Raw genomic sequence first — 20,574 nt, 5'->3', positions numbered from 1 at the left:
AATGATTGTCATTCTAATTGTCTGTAGACCTGATGGACTAATGACTGTCATTATAATTGTCTGTAGATCTGATGGACTAGTGACTATGCTATTCAAATTGTCTGTAGACCTGATGGACTAGTGACTATGCTATTCCAATTGTCTGTAGATCTGATGGGGTAATGACTGTCATTCTAATTGTCTGTAGACCTGATGAACTAATGACTGTCATTCTAATTGTCTGTAGACCTGATGGAGTAATGACTGTCATTCTAATTGTCTGTAGACCTGATGGACTAATGACTGTCATTATAATTGTCTGAAGACCTGATTGACTAATGACTGTCATTATAATTGTCTGTAGATCTGATGGACTAATGACTGTCATTCTAATTGTCTGTAGACCGATGGACTAATGACTGTCATTCTAATTATCTGTAGACCTGATGGACTAGTGACTATGCTATTCAAATAGTCTGTAGACCTGATGGACTAATGACTGTCATTCTAATTGTCTGTAGACCTGAAGGACTAATGACTGTCATTATAATTGTCTGTAGACCTGAAGGACTAATGACTGTCATTCTAATTGTCTGTAGACCTGATAGACTAATGACAGTCATTCTAATTGTCTGTAGATCTGATATACTAATGACTATGTTATTCAAATTGTCTGTAGATCTGATGGACTAATGACTGTCATTCTAATTGTCTGTAGATCTGATGGACTAATGACTGTCATTCTAATTGTCTGTAGACCTGAAGGACTAATGACTGTCATTATAATTGTCTGTAGACCTGAAGGACTAATGACTGTCATTCTAATTGTCTGTAGACCTGATAGACTAATGACTGTCATTCTAATTGTCTGTAGATCTGATATACTAATGACTATGTTATTCAAATTGTCTGTAGATCTGATGGACTAATGATTGTCATTCAAATTGTCTGTAGACCTGATGGACTAATGACTGTCATTATAATTGTCTGTAGACCTGATGGACTAGTGACTATGCTATTCAAATTGTCTGTAGACCTGATGGACTAGTGACTATGCTATTCCAATTGTCTGTAGACCTGATGGGGTAATGACTGTCATTCTAATTGTCTGTAGACCTGAAGGACTAATGACTGTCATTCTAATTGTCTGTAGATCTGATGAACTAATGACTGTCATTCAAATTGTCTGTAGACCTGATGGAGTAATGACTGTCATTCTAATTGTCTGTAGACCTGATGGACTAATGACTGTCATTCTAATTGTCTGAAGACCTGATTGACTAATGACTGTCATTCTAAATGTCTGTAGATCTGATGGACTAATGACTGTCATTCTAATTGTCTGTAGACCTGATGGACTAATGACTGTCATTCTAATTATCTGTAGACCTGATGGACTAGTGACTATGCTATTCAAATAGTCTGTAGACCTGATGGACTAATGACTGTCATTCTAATTGTCTGTAGACCTGAATGACTAATGACTGTCATTCTAATTGTCTGTAGACCTGAAGGACTAATGACTGTCATTCTAATTGTCTGTAGACCTGAAGGACTAATGACTGTCATTCTAATTGTCTGTAGATCTGATAGACTAATGACTATGTTATTCAAATTGTTTGTAGACGTATGTCTCCTAACTGTAAAAGATGTACCTCTGAAAGTGGAACCTATATGCATGTATTTTGGAGCTGTAGAGTGATTGCCAGATTCTGCTGCACAGAAAATACTAGAGGTACAGTTTGATATGACCCCGTGTATCTATCTTCTTAATGCCCAGCAGGACTTTGTTCTTGATCCTGACAGAGAAAATTTGCTTATGACTATTATGACTGTCATTATAATTGTCTGTAGACCTGAAGGACTAATGACTGTCATTCTAATTGTCTGTAGACCTGATAGACTAATGACTGTCATTCTAATTGTCTGTAGATCTGATGAACTAATGACTGTCATTCAAATTGTCTGATAGACTAATGACTATGCTATTCAAATTGTCTGTAGACCTGATGGACTAGTGACTATGCTATTCCAATTGTCTGTAGACCTGATGGAGTAATGACTGTCATTCTAATTGTCTGTAGACCTGAAGGACTAATGACTGTCATTCTAATTGTCTGTAGATCTGATGAACTAATGACTGTCATTCAAATTGTCTGTAGACCTGATGGAGTAATGACTGTCATTCTAATTGTCTGTAGACCTGATGGACTAATGACTGTCATTCTAATTGTCTGAAGACCTGATTGACTAATGACTGTCATTCTAAATGTCTGTAGATCTGATGGACTAATGACTGTCATTCTAATTGTCTGTAGACCTGATGGACTAATGACTGTCATTCTAATTATCTGTAGACCTGATGGACTAGTGACTATGCTATTCAAATAGTCTGTAGACATGATGGACTAATGACTGTCATTCTAATTGTCTGTAGACCTGAATGACTAATGACTGTCATTCTAATTGTCTGTAGACCTGAAGGACTAATGACTGTCATTCTAATTGTCTGTAGACCTGAAGGACTAATGACTGTCATTCTAATTGTCTGTAGATCTGATAGACTAATGACTATGTTATTCAAATTGTTTGTAGACGTATGTCTCCTAACTGTAAAAGATGTACCTCTGAAAGTGGAACCTATATGCATGTATTTTGGAGCTGTAGAGTGATTGCCAGATTCTGCTGCACAGAAAATACTAGAGGTACAGTTTGATATGACCCCGTGTATCTATCTTCTTAATGCCCAGCAGGACTTTGTTCTTGATCCTGACAGAGAAAATTTGCTTATGACTATTATGACTGTCATTATAATTGTCTGTAGACCTGAAGGACTAATGACTGTCATTCTAATTGTCTGTAGACCTGATAGACTAATGACTGTCATTCTAATTGTCTGTAGATCTGATGAACTAATGACTGTCATTCAAATTGTCTGATAGACTAATGACTATGCTATTCAAATTGTCTGTAGACCTGATGGACTAGTGACTATGCTATTCCAATTGTCTGTAGACCTGATGGAGTAATGACTGTCATTCTAATTGTCTGTAGACCTGAAGGACTAATGACTGTCATTCTAATTGTCTGTAGATCTGATGAACTAATGACTGTCATTCAAATTGTCTGTAGACCTGATGGAGTAATGACTGTCATTCTAATTGTCTGTAGACCTGATGGACTAATGACTGTCATTCTAATTGTCTGAAGACCTGATTGACTAATGACTGTCATTCTAAATGTCTGTAGATCTGATGGACTAATGACTGTCATTCTAATTGTCTGTAGACCTGATGGACTAATGACTGTCATTCTAATTATCTGTAGACCTGATGGACTAGTGACTATGCTATTCAAATTGTCTGTAGACCTGATGGACTAATGACTGTCATTCTAATTGTCTGTAGACCTGAAGGACTAATGACTGTCATTCTAATTGTCTGTAGACCTGAAGGACTAATGACTGTCATTCTAATTGTCTGTAGACCTGATAGACTAATGACTGTCATTCTAATTGTCTGTAGATCTGATAGACTAATGACTATGTTATTCAAATTGTCTGTAGACGTATGTCTCCTAACTGTAAAAGATGTACCTCTGAAAGTGGAACCTATATGCATGTATTTTGGAGCTGTAGAGTGATTGCCAGATTCTGCTGCACAGAAAATACTAGAGGTACAGTTTGATATGACCCCGTGTATCTATCTTCTTAATGCCCAGCAGGACTTTGTTCTTGATCCTGACAGAGAAAATTTGCTTATGACTATTACATACTTTGCTAAGAAATGTATTATTCTATTGTGGGCCTCTAATACCCCTCCTACATTTAAAATGTGGATTGACCAGATTGTTGACTTTCTTCCTCTTGAAAAGCTCACTTATGACCTCCACAAGAGACAGCCCAAGTTTGATAGACTCTGGTCTCCACTACTCAACTATATTTCAAACTGGACAGAGTGAACGGGGTGACTAGGGAAATGCGCAGATACATGTTGTGTAAGGTACTGTAAAACTTAAAAACGAATTATTGGCCCGTCGTCTCAGCGAATGCTAGAAATAGCTGATAAGAACCTTGATAGTGCTGCTGCAAGTGTTATATATGTTTTTTTGTGTTTTTATTTTAATTTTGTTTTTGAGTACGTGTGCATATGTATGAATGTATGTATGTATGTATGTATGTATGCATGTGTATGTATGTGTGTGTGTGTATATATATATATATATGCACCAAGGACAATAAATAGATTAAGAAAAATAAGTGTTTTTATTTGACTTTATCTTTCATTTTAATTTTATTTAAATTTTTTCAAATGTACTATTATATTTTTTTACTTTTTATTTTTTTAAGCCTGTCACATCTGTGAATGTGGAATGTGTTTTGTTGGTTGATTGAAAAACAAGAAAACTTAATAAAACTTTAAATTAAAAAAAAGAAAAACAAGAAAACTTAATAAAACTTTAAATTAAAAAAAAGAAAAACAAGAAAACTTAATAAAACTTTAAATTAAAAAAAAGACACAAGAAAACTTAATAAAACTTTAAATTCAAAAAAAGAAAAACAAGAAAACTTAATAAAACTTTAAATTGAAAAAAAAAATTGTCTGTAGACCTGATGGACTAATGACTGTCATTATAATTGTCTGTAGACCTGATGGACTAATGACTGTCATTCTAATTGTCTGTAGACCTGATGGACTAATGACTGTCATTCTAATTGTCTGTAGACCTGATGGACTAATGACTGTCATTCTAATTGTCTGTAGACCTGATGGACTAATGACTGTCATTCTAATTGTCTGTAGACCTGATGGACTAATGACTGTCATTCTAATTGTCTGTAAACCGGATGGACTAGTGACTATGCTATTCAAATTGTCTGAGGCCGGATGGACTAATGACTGTCATTCTAATTGTTTGTAGACCTGATGGACTAATGACTATGTTATTCAAATTGTCTGTAGACCTGATGGACTAATGACTGTCCTTTTAATTGTCTTTAGACCTGATGGACTAATGACTGTCATTCTAATTGTCTGTAGACCTGATGGACTAATGACTTTCATTCTAATTGTCTGTAGACCTGATCGACCAATGACTGTCATTCTAATTATCTGTAGACCTGATGGACTAATGACTGTCATTATAATTGTCTGTAGACCTGATGGACTAATGACTATGTTATTCAAATTGTCTGTATACCTGATGGACTAATGACTATGTTATTCAAATTGTCTGTAGACCTGATGGACTAGTGACTATGTTATTCTAATTGTCTGTAGACCTGATGGACTAGTGACTATGTTATTCAAATTGTCTGTAGACCTGATGGACTAGTGACTATGTTATTCTAATTGTCTGTAGACCTGATGGACTAATGACTGTCATTCTAATTGTCTGTAGACCTGATAGACCAATGACTGTCATTCTAATTGTCTGTAGATCTGATGGACCAATGACTTTCATTATAATTGTCTGTAGACCTGATGGACTAATGACTGTCATTCTAATTGTCTGTAGACCTGATGGACTAATGACTATGTTATTCAAATTGTCTGTAGACCTGATGAACTAATGACTGTCATTCAAATTGTCTGTAGACCTGATGAACTAATGACTGTCATTCAAAGTGTCTGTAGACCTGATGAACTAATGACTGTCATTCTAATTGTCTGTAGACCTGATGGAGTAATGACTGTCATTCTAATTGTCTGTAGACCTGATGGACTAATGACTGTCATTCTAATTGTCTGAAGACCTGATTGACTAATGACTGTCATTCTAATTGTCTGTAGATCTGATGGACTAATGACTGTCATTCTAATTGTCTGTAGACCTGATGGACTAATGACTGTCATTCTAATTACCTGTAGACCTGATGGACTAGTGACTATGCTATTCAAATAGTCTGTAGACCTGATGGACTAATGACTGTCATTCTAATTGTCTGTAGACCTGATGGACTAGTGACTATGCTATTCAAATAGTCTGTAGACCTGATGGACTAATGACTGTCATTCTAATTGTCTGTAGACCTGAAGGACTAATGACTGTCATTCTAATTGTCTGTAGACCTGAAGGACTAATGACTGTCATTCTAATTGTCTGTAGACCTGATAGACTAATGACTGTCATTCTAATTGTCTGTAGATCTGATAGACTAATGACTATGTTATTCAAATTGTCTGTAGACATATGTCTCCTAACTGTAAAAGATGTACCTCTTAAAGTGGAACCTATATGCATGTATTTTGGAGCTGTAGAGTGATTGCCAGATTCTGGCAATCTATACATACTGCTGCACAGAAAATACTAGAGGTACAGTTTGATATGACCCCGTGTATCTATCTTCTTAATGCCCAGCAGGACTTTGTTCTTGATCCTGACAGAGAAAATTTGCTTATGACTATTACATAATTTGCTAAGAAATGTATTATTCTATTGTGGGCCTCTAATACCCCTCCTACATTTAAAATGTGGATTGACCAGATTGTTGACTTTCTTCCTCTTGAAAAGCTCACTTATGACCTCCACAAGAGACAGCCCAAGTTTGATAGACTCTGGTCTCCACTACTCAACTATATTTCAAACTGGACAGAGTGAACGGGGTGACTAGGGAAATGCGCAGATACATGTTGTGTAAGGTACTGTAAAACTTAAAAACGAATTATTGGCCCGTCGTCTCAGCGAATGCTAGAAATAGCTGATAAGAACCTTGATAGTGCTGCTGCAAGTGTTATATATGTTTTTTTGTGTTTTTATTTTAATTTTGTTTTTGAGTACGTGTGCATATGTATGAATGTATGTATGTATGTATGTATGTATGTATGTATGCATGTGTGTGTATGTGTGTGTGTGTATATATATATATATATATGCACCAAGGAAAATAAATAGATTAAGAAAAATAAGTGTTTTTATTTGACTTTATCTTTCATTTTCATTTTTTCAAATGTACTATTATATTTTTTGACTTTTTATTTTTATTTTTTTAAGCCTGTCACATCTGTGAATGTGGAATGTGTTTTGTTGGTTGATTGAAAAACAAGAAAACTTAATAAAACTTTAAATTGAAAAAAAGAAAAACAAGAAAACTTAATAAAACTTTAAATTGAAAAAAAAAATTGTCTGTAGACCTGATGGACTAATGACTGTCATTATAATTGTCTGTAAACCGGATGGACTAGTGACTATGCTATTCAAATTGTCTGAGGCCGGATGGACTAATGACTGTCATTCTAATTGTTTGTAGACCTGATGGACTAATGAATATGTTATTCAAATTGTCTGTAGACCTGATGGACTAATGACTATGTTATTCAAATTGTCTGTAGACCCGATGGACTAATGACTGTCATTCTAATTGTCTGTAGACCTGATGGACTAATGACTGTCATTCTAATTGTCTGTAGACCTGATGGACTAATGACTGTCATTATAATTGTCTGTAGACCTGATGGACTAATGACTGTCATTATAATTGTCTGTAGACCTGATGGACTAATGACTGTCATTATAATTGTCTGTAGACCTGATGGACTAATGACTGTCATTATAACTGTCTGTATACCTGATGGACTAATGACTGTCATTATAATTGTCTGTATACCTGATGGACTAATGACTATGTTATTCAAATTGTCTGTAGACCTGATGGACTAATGACTATATTATTCTAATTGTCTGTAGACCTGATGGACTAGTGACTATGTTATTCTAATTGTCTGTAGACCTGATGGACTAATGACTATATTATTCTAATTGTCTGTAGACCTGATGGACTAGTGACTATGTTATTCTAATTGTCTGTAGACCTGATGGACTAATGACTGTCATTATAATTGTCTGTAGACCTGATAGACTAATGACTGTCATTCTAATTGTCTGTAGATCTGATAGACTAATGACTATGTTATTCAAATTGTCTGTAGACATATGTCTCCTAACTGTAAAAGATGTACCTCTTAAAGTGGAACCTATATGCATGTATTTTGGAGCTGTAGAGTGATTGCCAGATTCTGGCAATCTATACATACTGCTGCACAGAAAATACTAGAGGTACAGTTTGATATGACCCCGTGTATCTATCTTCTTAATGCCCAGCAGGACTTTGTTCTTGATCCTGACAGAGAAAATTTGCTTATGACTATTACATACTTTGCTAAGAAATGTATTATTCTATTGTGGGCCTCTAATACCCCTCCTACATTTAAAATGTGGATTGACCAGATTGTTGACTTTCTTCCTCTTGAAAAGCTCACTTATGACCTCCACAAGAGACAGCCCAAGTTTGATAGACTCTGGTCTCCACTACTCAACTATATTTCAAACTGGACAGAGTGAACGGGGTGACTAGGGAAATGCGCAGATACATGTTGTGTAAGGTACTGTAAAACTTAAAAACGAATTATTGGCCCGTCGTCTCAGCGAATGCTAGAAATAGCTGATAAGAACCTTGATAGTGCTGCTGCAAGTGTTATATATGTTTTTTTGTGTTTTTATTTTAATTTTGTTTTTGAGTACGTGTGCATATGTATGAATGTATGTATGTATGTATGTATGTATGTATGTATGTATGTATGTATGTATGCATGTGTGTGTATGTGTGTGTGTGTATATATATATATATATGCACCAAGGAAAATAAATAGATTAAGAAAAATAAGTGTTTTTATTTGACTTTATCTTTCATTTTAATTTTATTTAAATTTTTTCAAATGTACTATTATAAAGACTAATGACTGTCATTATAATTGTCTGTAGACCTGATGGACTAATGACTGTCATTCTAATTGTCTGTAGACCTGATGGACTAATGACTGTCATTATAATTGTCTGTAGACCTGATGGACTAATGACTGTCATTATAATTGTCTGTATACTAATGACTATGTTATTCAAATTGTCTGTAGACCTGATGGACTAATGACTATGTTATTCTAATTGTCTGTAGACCTGATGGACTAATGACTATGTTATTCTAATTGTCTGTAGACCTGATGGACTAGTTACTATGTTATTCTAATTGTCTGTAGACCTGATGGACTAGTGACTATGTTATTCTAATTGTCTGTAGACCTGATGGACTAGTGACTATGTTATTCAAATTGTCTGTAGACCTAATGGACTATTGGGTATCTCACTAAAGGGCCTCTAAGCCGGATGCACATCACCAAGAGGTTTGGCGTACGTCTGCAGTTTCATTTCATCTTTAAAAAATATGTTTTGTTCTTGTATCAGCTGCGGCATCAGAACAGAAATAGAACAGAGAGGTGGTTTTAAGGAGAAACATCAAAGCACAGCTTAGTCACTGAGCCTCAGGCAACAATTAAACACAAACTCAAAATAAGGGAATAAGGATTCTCAAAGGATTTTACTCCATTACCATTTCATACCTAATGAAAATGTAATTTCAGATATAATAATGTAATTACTAGTTTCACTTCAGTCTCAGGCAACATTCAGCACCTGCACCCGACCTGTATGTAAATATACTGTAGTTTGTGTGTGTGTGTGTATGCATATGTGTCTGTGCACATGTGTGTGCAGCAGTATCTATCTAGGGAAGAGAAGGGCTCCATGAGAAAATGCATTGTGTTCAGGTCACTTTGTGTAGTTACTGTTGCCAGGACGTGAGTGTCACGTCCTGACCATAGAAAGCCTTTATTTTCTATGGTGGAGTAGGTCAGGGCATGACTGAGGGGTGTTCAAGTTTATTATTTCTATGTGTAGTCTAGTTTTTGTTTTTCTATGTTGGCCTGGTATGGTTCCCAATCAGAGACAGCTGTCATTGATCATATTTAGGCAGCCTTTCCCACCTGTTGTTTGTGGGATCTTGTTTTTTTGTATTGTTGCTTTTGAGCCCTACAAGGCTGTACGTTCGTTTGTTTGTTTCTCTTTATTGTTCGTTGCTGGTTCACATTTAAATAAATTATGATGAACCCAAATCACGCTGCGCCTTGGTCTACCCATTTTGACGAGCGTTACAGTGAGAGAGAAGGGAGGGATGGTGAAAGCGAGAGAAATAGAAATGGAGAAGTTTTGAGTCTTTTGTGACAACTCCAGCCTTGGTAACAAATTATTATGAGAAAATATTAAAATGTAGTAATGGTGGTGCAGTGTAATTGATAATAAATGTTGACGCCAAACAAATATTTGAACATTTCACACTGGCAATTTTGTGTAATTTCTGGGGCTAGCCCCAAATAGACAGTAACGGACCAGGGTAGGTTAGGTTCCAGTGCTGGATTAGGCAGGAACATGTACAATGTGAAAAGCCCAATTTTTTCTCATCCCTGTTGTTAGAAAACTTCACCTTCAAGAAAATAGTTTTTTTTTTGCAAGGTCACAGCATCATGCTTGGTCACATCTAAAGGAGGGCACAATCCGAAAATAGTGAGGCAGAGGGGGAGGCTTAGTGATGAGTGAGAAAAGAGAGATTGGAGGAAGGAGCAAATGTTTAATCACTACATCTCCAGCTTCACATTTCCCCTCAATTTCTCTCCAGAACAGCACTTTAATTTCCACCACAAAGAGCACTGATGATTTTCTTCTCATAATTCATGAAGCACACAGGACGAGGAGAGGAGAGGAGCACAGGGTCTTTAAACATGTAACTTCAATCAAATGTTTTTATAAAACCCTTTTTACATCAGCAGATGTCACACAGTGCTTATACAGAAACCCAGCCTAAAACGCCTAAGAGCAAGCAATGCAGATGTAGAAGCATGTAGCTAGGAAAAACTCAATTGAAAGGCAGGAACCTAGGTAGAAAGCTAGAGAACCAGGCTCTGAGGGGTGGGCAGTCCTCTTCTGGCTGTGCCGGTGGAGATTATAACAGAACATGGCCATTAAGGTTAGATCGTTCTTCAAGATGTTTAAACATTCATAGATGACCAGTGGTTATAGGAGGGTGCAACAGGTCAGCACCTCATGAGTAAATGTCAGTTGGCTTTTCATAACCAAGGATTTTAGAGGTACAGTAAACTGAATACAGTAGATTACCGTAGAATGCACAATAAAATACTGTACATTTGTTTTACAGCACACTGTAAGACCGTTCTGTAAATTCAACAGTAAACACTGTATAATGCACAGTAAAATACAGTAAATGTGTTTTACAGTATTAATTATGGTGCATTGTAGGGAAATGTTGTGGGCGGTGAAAGAATCTGGCTAATTAACATATTTTAAGGAGTGTCTTGTAAGAGTCCCATGAGTGAGATTGCTGTACCCCCACAGAATATGGTAATATACTTTATTTTAGGAATTCTACAAACCTTGTCCTGAAACTTACTGGCCAATTGATGCCAGGCATTTATTGTAATTCAGAATCCACTACCATACCGCATTTTTGGAGTGCCAAAAACATTTTGAACGCTAGTGAGTGCATGGTATTGTTGTTTCTCACGAATACTTTTGAGGTGTCTTGTAAGAGGCTTTATCAATTGAAGTGATATGTGGGAGTGGTTCCCTATTAATTCCATGTATTTAGGGGACAGATCAGAGTGGTAGAAAGTCTCAAGAGTTTATTGATTGAGTGGCTAGATATGTCCTTTTGATCTTTTTTGCCCTGTAGTCACTGTCAGTCTAGAAGCCTTTGTTAAGGCCTAAAGTACAAGTGATATTTTCAACATCAACATCAGTTGGTATTCTGTAATATATAATACAATATTCACTATTAGCAATTGCTGATTTTATTTACAATACAATTCAACAATAAAGTACTGTATTGCTGTTTTGCTGTATATTTACTGCAGCATACTGTAAATGATGATGCATTTTGGAAAAATATTGTGGGAGGAGAAATAATGGTTGGCTCATTAACATATTTTAAGGCGTGCCTTGTAGGTGGCTATATTTGAGTCCTGTACCAATTTAAGTGATATGGCATAGTAGTTCTCTAACAATTAAATGTACTGTATATAGAGACCAGATCAGAGTGTATTGGGTTTTAAAAAATGTAATGGTTGAATAATATATTTACCCATTTGATCTGTTTTGCCCTGTAATCAGTTTGGAAGCCTTTGTTAGGCCTCTGGAAATTAAAGTGATATAAAACACATAGTATTCATTAATTTGCTGTAATATGTAAATACCTACAGCCAACCTGCTTGCTTTCTCTAATCCCCTGTAATTATAGTAAAATACTGTAAAAAAAATCTTATAGTTTAATAGTCACTTTTACTGTATCGAGTGCAGTTACATACACACTAATAATACGGTATTAAACTGATTATGGCAGTAGGCCGAGTATGGCAATAGTCATGTAAACACTTTACTCTGTTTATCCTAATCGGCATAAGGTCATAATCAAAGTAAGCATACGCCGATTAAAACACCTGGTTTTCTAATCAATCTTTCAAATTACTAGGACATGTAAACTGCAATCCAGTGGTGTATTTGATATGTGCATATGCCTGCACTGGTAGCACAAGCTTATGTTATGTACGAGTGAAGTGAGTTCGGAAAAACAGAGATAGTCAGATATACAGTGCATTCGGAAAGTACTCAGACCCCTTAACTTATTCCACATTTTGTCACGTTACAGCCTTATTCAAAAATGGCTTATTTAGATTTTTTCCATCAATCTACACACAATAACCCATAAAGACAAAGTAAAAACGTTTTTTTATCAATTTTACCATATAAAAAATATAATAAAAAATGAAATATCACATTTACAGAATTATTTAAACCCTTTACTCAGTACTTTGTTGAAGCCCTTTTGGCAGCGTTTACAGCCATGGGTCTTCTTGGGTATGATGCTACAAGCTTGGCACACCTGTATTTGGGGAGTTTCTCCCATTCTTCTCTGCAGATCCTCTCAAGCTCTGTCAGGTTGGAAGGGGAGAGCTGCTGCACAGTTATTTTCAGGTCTCTCCAGAGATGTTTGATCTGGTTCAAGTCCGGGCTCTGGCTGGGCCACAGAAGAACATTGAGAGACTTGTCCCGAAGCCACCCCTGCATTGTCTTGGCTGTGTGCTTAGGGTCGTTGCCCTGTTGGAAGGTGAACCTTCTCCCCAGTCTGAGGACCTGAGCACTCTGGAGCAGGTTTTCATTAAGGATCACTCTGTACTTTGCTCCGTTCATCGTTCCCTCGATCCTGACTAGTCTCCAAGTCCCTGCCACTGAAAAACATCCCCACAGCATGATACTGCCACCACCATGCTTCACTGTATTTATTGATTTATTTTTTATTTAACCTTCATTTAACTAGGCAAGTCAGTTAAGAACAAATTCTTCTTTACAATGAAGGCCTACACCAGCCAAACCAAGGGCCAATTGTGCGCCAACCTATGGGACTACAAATCACAGTCTGTTGTGATACAGCTAAGTTCAATCTTGGTTTCATCATACCAGAGAATCTTGTTTCTCATGGTCTGAGAGTCTTTAGGTGCCTCTTGGCAAACACCAAGTGGGCTGTCATGTGCCTTTTACTGAGGTGTGGCTTCCATCTGGCCACTCTACCATAAAGGCCTGATTGACGGAGTGCTGCAGAGATGATTGTCCTCCTGGAAGGTTCTCCCATCTCCACAGAGGAACTCTGGAGCTCTTTCGGAGTTACCATTGGGATCTTGGTCACCTCTCTGACCAAGGTCCTTCTCCTCCGATTGCTCAGTTTGGCCGGGTGGCCAGCTCTAGGAAGAGTCTTGGTGCTTCCAAATTCTTCCATTTTAGAATGCTGGAGGCCACTCTGTTCTTGGGGTGCTTCAATGCTGCAGACATTTTTTTGGTACCCTTCCCCAGATCTGTGCCTCAACACAATCCTGTCTCGGAGCTCTACGGACAATTCCTTCAACCTCATGACTTGGTTTTTGCTCTGACATGCACTGTCAAATGTGGGACCTTGTATAGACAGTTGTGTGCCTTTCCAAATCATGTCCAATCAATTGAATTTACCACAGGTGGTTCAAATCAAGTTGTCAAAACATCTCAAGGATGATCAATAAAAAACCGGATGCACCTGAGCTCAATTTCTCATAGCAAAGGTTATGAATACTTAAATAACTAAGGTATTTATGTTTTTAATTTTTGATACATTTGCAAAAATGTTTTAAAAAAAACTGTTTTCGCTTTGTCATTATGGGGTACTGTGTGTAGATTGATGGAAAACATTTATTTAATCAATTTTATAATAAGGCTGTAACGTAACAAAATGTGGATAAAGTCAAGGGGTTTGAATACTTTCTGAATGCACTGTACATCATAAGGTATCTAATTGTAATTACAGTTATTTTGAAGACCAATGTATCCCTAACTACAACAACATTTTGAGTCACTGTTACAGAAACATTTGACTTACTATGACTGTGATATGTTTGTTTTTTATCAACCTTGGTTGAATGCACTGACTGTAAGAATGCCAAGCTAAATTACCAAAATGTAAATATTAAAACATGCAAAGAACACTGGGTAATATGTTGCTGTGTGGGTAATTCCAGTAATATACTGTAAATTAAATTACCATAAAATTGATTACTGTAAAATAAATGACAGTAACTTACTGGTCAATTGCTGCCATAAATTACTGTACATTTTACATTAAATGTTTTACAGTGCAATATCTCCTCTTTTACACTCAGCTCTACACTCAGAAATCATGACTGATTCAGTTTGAAGGTTTTTCTCTGAAAACGGCTGGTCTGCTCCTCAGCTACTGTGATCCTTCAAGATCAGCTGAAGGGCATCAGATAACCACACAGCCATTTAGTGAAGAGAGAGGGAGAGAGAGAGAGAGAGAGTGTGTGTGTCCTGAAAAACAGTGGGTTTGTTTATGAACATCAGGATTTTTATTCCAGAAGACAGTATACCTATGAGAGTATAGTATATGTAGTGCCTTCGGAAAGTATTCAGACCACTTGACTATTTCCACATTTTTTTTACATTACAACCTTATTCAAAAATTGATTTTAAAAAGTTTCTCAAACTAGACACACTAATGTACTTGTCCTCTTGCTCAGTTGTGCACCTCCCACTCCTCTTTCTATTCTGGCTAAAGCCAGTTTGCCCTGTTCTATGAAGGGAGTAGTACACAGCATTGTATGAGATCTTCAGTTTGTTGGCAATTTCTCGCATGGAATAGCCTTCATTTCTCAGAACAAGAAGAGACTGACAGGTTTCAGAAGAAAGTGCTTTGTTTCTGGCCATTTTGAGCCTGTAATCGAACACACAAATGCTGATGCTCCAGATACTCAATGAGTCTAAAGGCCAGTTTTATTGCTTCTTTAAACAGAACAACAGTTTTCAGCTGTGCTAACAGAATTGCAAAAGGGTTTTCTAATGATCAATTAGCCTCTTAAAATGTATAAACTAGGATTAGCTAACACAACGTGCCATTGGAACACAAGAGTGATGGTTGCTGATAATGGGCCTCTGTACACCTATGTAGATATTCCATTAAAAATGGCTACACTATTTCTGATCAACATGATGTTATTTTAATGGACAAAAAATGTGCTTTTCTTTAAAAAAATATATAATAATAATAATTCTAAGTGACACCAAACTTTTGAACGGTAGTGTAAGTATTCAGACCCTTGCTATGAGACTCAAAATTGAGCTCAGGTGCATCCTGTTTCAATTGATCATCCTTGAGATGTTTTCATAACTTGATTGGACATGATTTGAAAAGGCACACACCTGTCTATATAAAGGTTCCACAATTGTTAGTGCATGTCAGAGCAAAAACCAAGGAATTATCCCGAGAGCTCCGAGACAGGATTGTGTCGAGGTGCAGATCTGGGTAAGGATACCAAAACATTGCTGCAGCGTTGAAGGTCCCCAAGAACACAGTGGCCTCCAACATTCTTAAATGGAAGAAGTTTGGAACCACCAAGACTCTTCCAAGAGCTGGCTGCCCGGCCAAACTGAGCAATCGGGGGAGAAGGGCCTTGGTCAGGGAGGTGACCAAGAACCCGATGGTCACTCTGACAGAGCTCTAGAGTTCCTCTGTGGAGATGGGAGAACCTTCCAGAAGGACAACCATCTCTGCAGTTCCACCAATCAGGCATTTATGGTAGAGGGGCCAGATGGAAGCCACGCCTCAGTAAAAGGCACATGACAACCCACTTGGAGTTTGCCAAGAGGCACCTAAAGACTCTCAGACCATGAGAAACAAGATTCTCTGGTCTGATGAAACCAAGATTTAACTCTTTGGCCTGAATGCCAAGCGTCACGTCTGGAGGAAACCTGGCAGCATCCCAACAGTGAGGCATGGTGGTGGCAGCACCATGCTGTGGGGATGTTTTTCAGTGGCAGGAACTGGGAGACTAGTCAGGAATGAGGCCAAGACGAACGGAGCAAAGTACAGAGATCCTTGATGAGAACCTGCACCAGAGCACTCAGGACCTCAGACTGGGGTGAACATTCACCTTCCAACAGGGCAATGACCCTAAGCACACAGCCAAGACAATGCAGGAGTGACTTCGGGATAAGTGTCTGAATGTCCTTGAGTGGCCCAGCCAGAGCCAGACTTGAATCTGATCTAACATCTCTGGAGAGACCTGAAAATAGCTGTGCAGAAACGCTCCTTATCCAACCTGACAGAGCTTGAGAGGATCTGTAGAGAAATGGGAGAAACTCCCCAAATACAGATGTGCCAAGCTTGTAGTGTCATACACAAGAAGACTCGGTGCTGTAATCGCTAACAAAGGGTGTTTAACAAAGTACTGAGTAAAGGGTCTGAATACTTATATAAATGTGATATTTCCATTTTTTATTTCTAAGAAATATGCAAAAATGTCTAAACCTGTTTTTGTTTTTGTCATTATTGGGTTTTGTGTGTAGATTGATGAGGGGGGAAAAAACGATTTAATACATTTTAGAATAAGGCTGTAATGTACCAAAATGTGGAAAAAGTCAAGGGGTCTGAATACTTTCCGAAGGCACTGTATATGAGAAACATATAAATGGTAAAATACTGATACTTTATTTAACAAAATGGAGCAGAAAGTTCATACAGTACATACAGCAAAGACTCCTTCCATCTGTTAAGGCAGAAACTGAAAATATTTGGAAAAAAAATAATATTTTAATCTAGCCTATGGGAGTATTTCAAATAAGAATCATTGTTTTTCAGATCCACTATTTCAGCTTTCAGTATATGATTTCATATTCGTTTTATTTTATGGTTCAAAAAGCTCACAAATGCAGGATTTGTGTCGGGACGGATTTTAATCGCAACGTTTTAGACTTCAGTATGATTGAATTTGGGTCTCAGGTCAACTGATCAGTTTTGTCTCTGGGAGACATGGTGGAAGTAGGTAGGGTCAGGATCAGGGTTAGAAGACAGGGTTAGAGGTAAGGGGTCAATAAGTGTAAGGACTGAAATAAGAGTTCATAGACAGGTTGAGGGTCCAAGTTAGGATGTAGGTCAAAGTTAGGATGAGGATAGGGTTAGAGGTCAGGGTCAAAGGTTACAGGTCAGGGGTAAGGACAAAAGTATGGGTCCATGGCTGAGAGATGGGGCCAAAAATAGACCCAGTTCCATGTCCCAGTACAAGTTTCAGATCAGGGAAGAGGTTGGGCATAGATGTGGTCAGGGTTAGTGTTTAGGGTCAGGGTTTACATCTTGATAGATGTGGTCAGGGTTAGTCAAGCGTCAAGTTACATCTTGTTCTGGGGACCTATACATTTATAATCAACTCAAATTAAAAGCTACGGTCGTTAAATAACATTGAATGCAATAAAACAGTAAAAGCTTTAAATCTTACCATCTTTTCTCCATTATGTTTACAAGTTATTTACATATTTGAACAGACTGCTGGTTGGTAGATCTTCGGACTGTTGAACTTGTTATTGTTGAACCATTCAGAGGAATTTGTCCCAGGTGCTACGAATACAGTCTGTCTCTGTCCCTGTCCATCTGTTGTTCTCTGTCTGTCTGTGTGTCTGTCTGTCTGTCCTTCAGACTACATCCCTGGCCTGGCTGAGCACAGAACTACAGCGAACATTGATCCTCTGAAGGATTTCATTGCAATTGAAATATTCTACATTCACATTTCACAGGTTCTTCAAGTTGTTCCCAGAGGGTTCAGTCAGTAGTCTGATCTGGACATCACAGCAGCCCCGCTCTAGGGCAAGTCACATGGCAACTTCAGCCATTTCGGACGCAGCTTATAGAAGCAATGTTTCCATGATGTATTGACCAAATTGGCAGCCATATTGGATGTTCTCATTTATAATGTTCTTTTTACTGATGCACATTACTTAATCTCCCAGAGTTCATCACTTCCGCTCCCTCATTGTTCTATTCATGCAACACGGCAGACTGGATCGTTCCGCCATCTTAGGTGCTGGAGAAACTATCCTGCTTCGTTCTGCCCCATCTCTGTCTGTGGTTATACACGTGTGGTAGAATGTGTGTGTGTGCTGGGGTGTGTGTGCGTGTGTGTATGGGGCAGGTGAGTGTTACTGTAAGGACTATAGCCCTGCATGGGCTGTACCCCCACAACAGATCCAGGGGTCATGGGGGTGGCAGGGTGAGAGCCAGGGGTCATGGGCAGGGACCTGGGGGTCATCAGGGGCACGTCGTCAGGGGAGCGTCTCAGGGTCAGGGTGTAGTCAGGTGGACAGGTCAGTCGCAGGGTGTCCAGAGTGTTGTAGATGTCCTGTGTGTCCAGCGTGTCCAGAGCCTCCAGTGTGTGGTGTATGTTGTGTGTGTCGTGTATCTCCAGCGTGTTGTGTTGGTGCAGAGCCTCAGCCTCCAGCTGCTTCAGAAGTCCCTCCCCCTGCAGTTGGTGTGTGATGTCAGCGTTCATGATGTCACGGCGTGGAGGTGGGCGTGGCAGCCTCCGGTGTTCCATCTTGCGTTTGTCCTTCTTGTAGAGCAGAGCTGCAAAGGCCAGGATGTTGAGGAAAAGGAGTGAGGCTCCCACTGCGATGGTAACACTCAGCTCAGTGGAGTAGTCCTCCATGACGGGGTGGGGGACCTGCAGCTCCTCCCCCTGCAGTGCTGGAGCCTGGGGCGTGGCAGGGGGGTTGGGGTTGGGGTGGCGCGTGCTACCCAAGCCCAGGCCTTTAGACAGCCGCTTGGTGTAGGAGTGGGGGGTGGTGTCCTGGGGAGGGCTGTGGGTTGCAGAGGACACATACTGCAGCAACTCGTTGATGTTGTGGAGGTGGGGCACCAGCTGTAGCCAGAAAGCTGTCTTGGCGGCTCTGGAGTCAGAATCATCATCCATACAAAGAAAAAAGACATTTAACAAGGAATCGGATAATATACACAATAACGTAAGATAACATCATACATTATAAATTATAGTTATTATACATTAAACAGTCAGAAGGGGAAAGTGGCAAGTGCTGCTAGCATGAAGTGCTAACACTGCAAAGTGGTTCATTATACATAATTTAACAAGATATGGAAGCAGCAAGATATATATTGCTCTTGGAAAGGTAGGCAAAGGAATATCTACCTGTAGTGGTCTGTGATAATCTGATCTACCTGTACTGGTCTCTGACTATGTGATCTACCTGTAGTGGCCTGTGATAATCGGATCTACATGTAGTGGCCTGTAGTAGTCTGTGATTATTTGATCTACCTGTAGTGGTCTGTGATAATCTGATCTACCTGTAGTGGCCTGTGATAATCTGATCTACCTGTAATGGCCTGTGATAATCTGATCTACCTGTAGTGGCCTGTAGTAGTCTGTGATTATTTGATCTACCTGTAGTGGTCTGTGATAATCTGATCTACCTGTACTGGTCTCTGACTATGTGATCTACCTGTAGTGGCCTGTGATAATCTGATCTACCTGTAGTGGCCTGTAGTAGTCTGTGATTATTTGATCTACCTGTAGTGGTCTGTGATAATCTGATCTACCTGTAGTGGCCTGTGATAATCTGATCTACCTGTAGTGGCCTGTGATAATCTGATCTACATGTAGTGGCCTGTAGTAGTCTGTGAATATTTGATCTACCTGTAGTGGTCTGTGATAATCTGATCTACCTGTAGTGTTCTGTAGTGGACTCTGATTATCTGATCTACCTGTAGTGTTCTGTGATAATCTGATCTACCTGTAGTGTTCTGTGATAATCTGATCTACCTGTAGTGTTCTGTAGTGGTCTGTGATAATCTGATCTACCTGTAGTGGTCTGTGATTATCTGATCTACCTGTACTGGTCTCTGACTATGTGATCTACCTGTAGTGGTCTGTGATTATCTGATCTACCTGTAGTGGTCTGTGATAATCTGATCTACCTGTAGTGTTCTGTAGTGGTCTGTGATAATCTGATCTACCTGTAGTGGTCTGTGATTATCTGATCTACCTGTACTGGTCTCTGACTATGTGATCTACCTGTAGTGGTCTGTGATTATCTGATCTACCTGTAGTGGTCTGTGATAATCTGATCTACCTGTACTGGTCTCTGACTATGTGATCTACCTGTAGTGGCCTGTGATAATCTGAACTACCTGTAGTGACCTGTAGTAGTCTGTGATTATTTGATCTACCTGTAGTGGTCTGTGATAATCTGATCTACCTGTAGTGGCCTGTGATAATCTGATCTACCTGTAGTGGCCTGTGATAATCTGATCTACCTGTAGTGGCCTGTAGTAGTCTGTGAATATTTGATCTACCTGTAGTGGTCTGTGATAAT

General features: G+C 38.6%; 1 protein-coding gene across 2 annotated transcripts in view; it reads right to left on the bottom strand.

Annotated features, from left to right (window-relative positions):
• Positions 1–14,745: 14,745 nt before the first annotated feature.
• LOC110520352 (neuroligin-4, X-linked) overlaps positions 14,746–20,574 on the bottom strand; it is a 30,899-nt gene continuing 25,070 nt past the window's right edge. For both annotated transcript variants that reach the window (XM_090230140.1, XM_036974880.2), the window contains one exon: positions 14,746–19,134. In XM_090230140.1, coding sequence (XP_090086266.1) covers positions 18,318–19,134 — 817 coding nt within the window. In that variant the 3' untranslated portion in view covers positions 14,746–18,317. The remainder of the gene's footprint in view (positions 19,135–20,574) is intronic.

This window comes from Oncorhynchus mykiss, chromosome 3, assembly GCF_057628025.1.
Source record: "Oncorhynchus mykiss isolate SJ-2025 chromosome 3, ASM5762802v1, whole genome shotgun sequence".
In the NCBI taxonomy this organism is placed as follows: Eukaryota; Metazoa; Chordata; class Actinopteri; order Salmoniformes; family Salmonidae; genus Oncorhynchus; species Oncorhynchus mykiss.
Note: the sequence above shows the minus strand (reverse complement) of the source record. Positions and strands in the feature narration are given on the sequence as shown.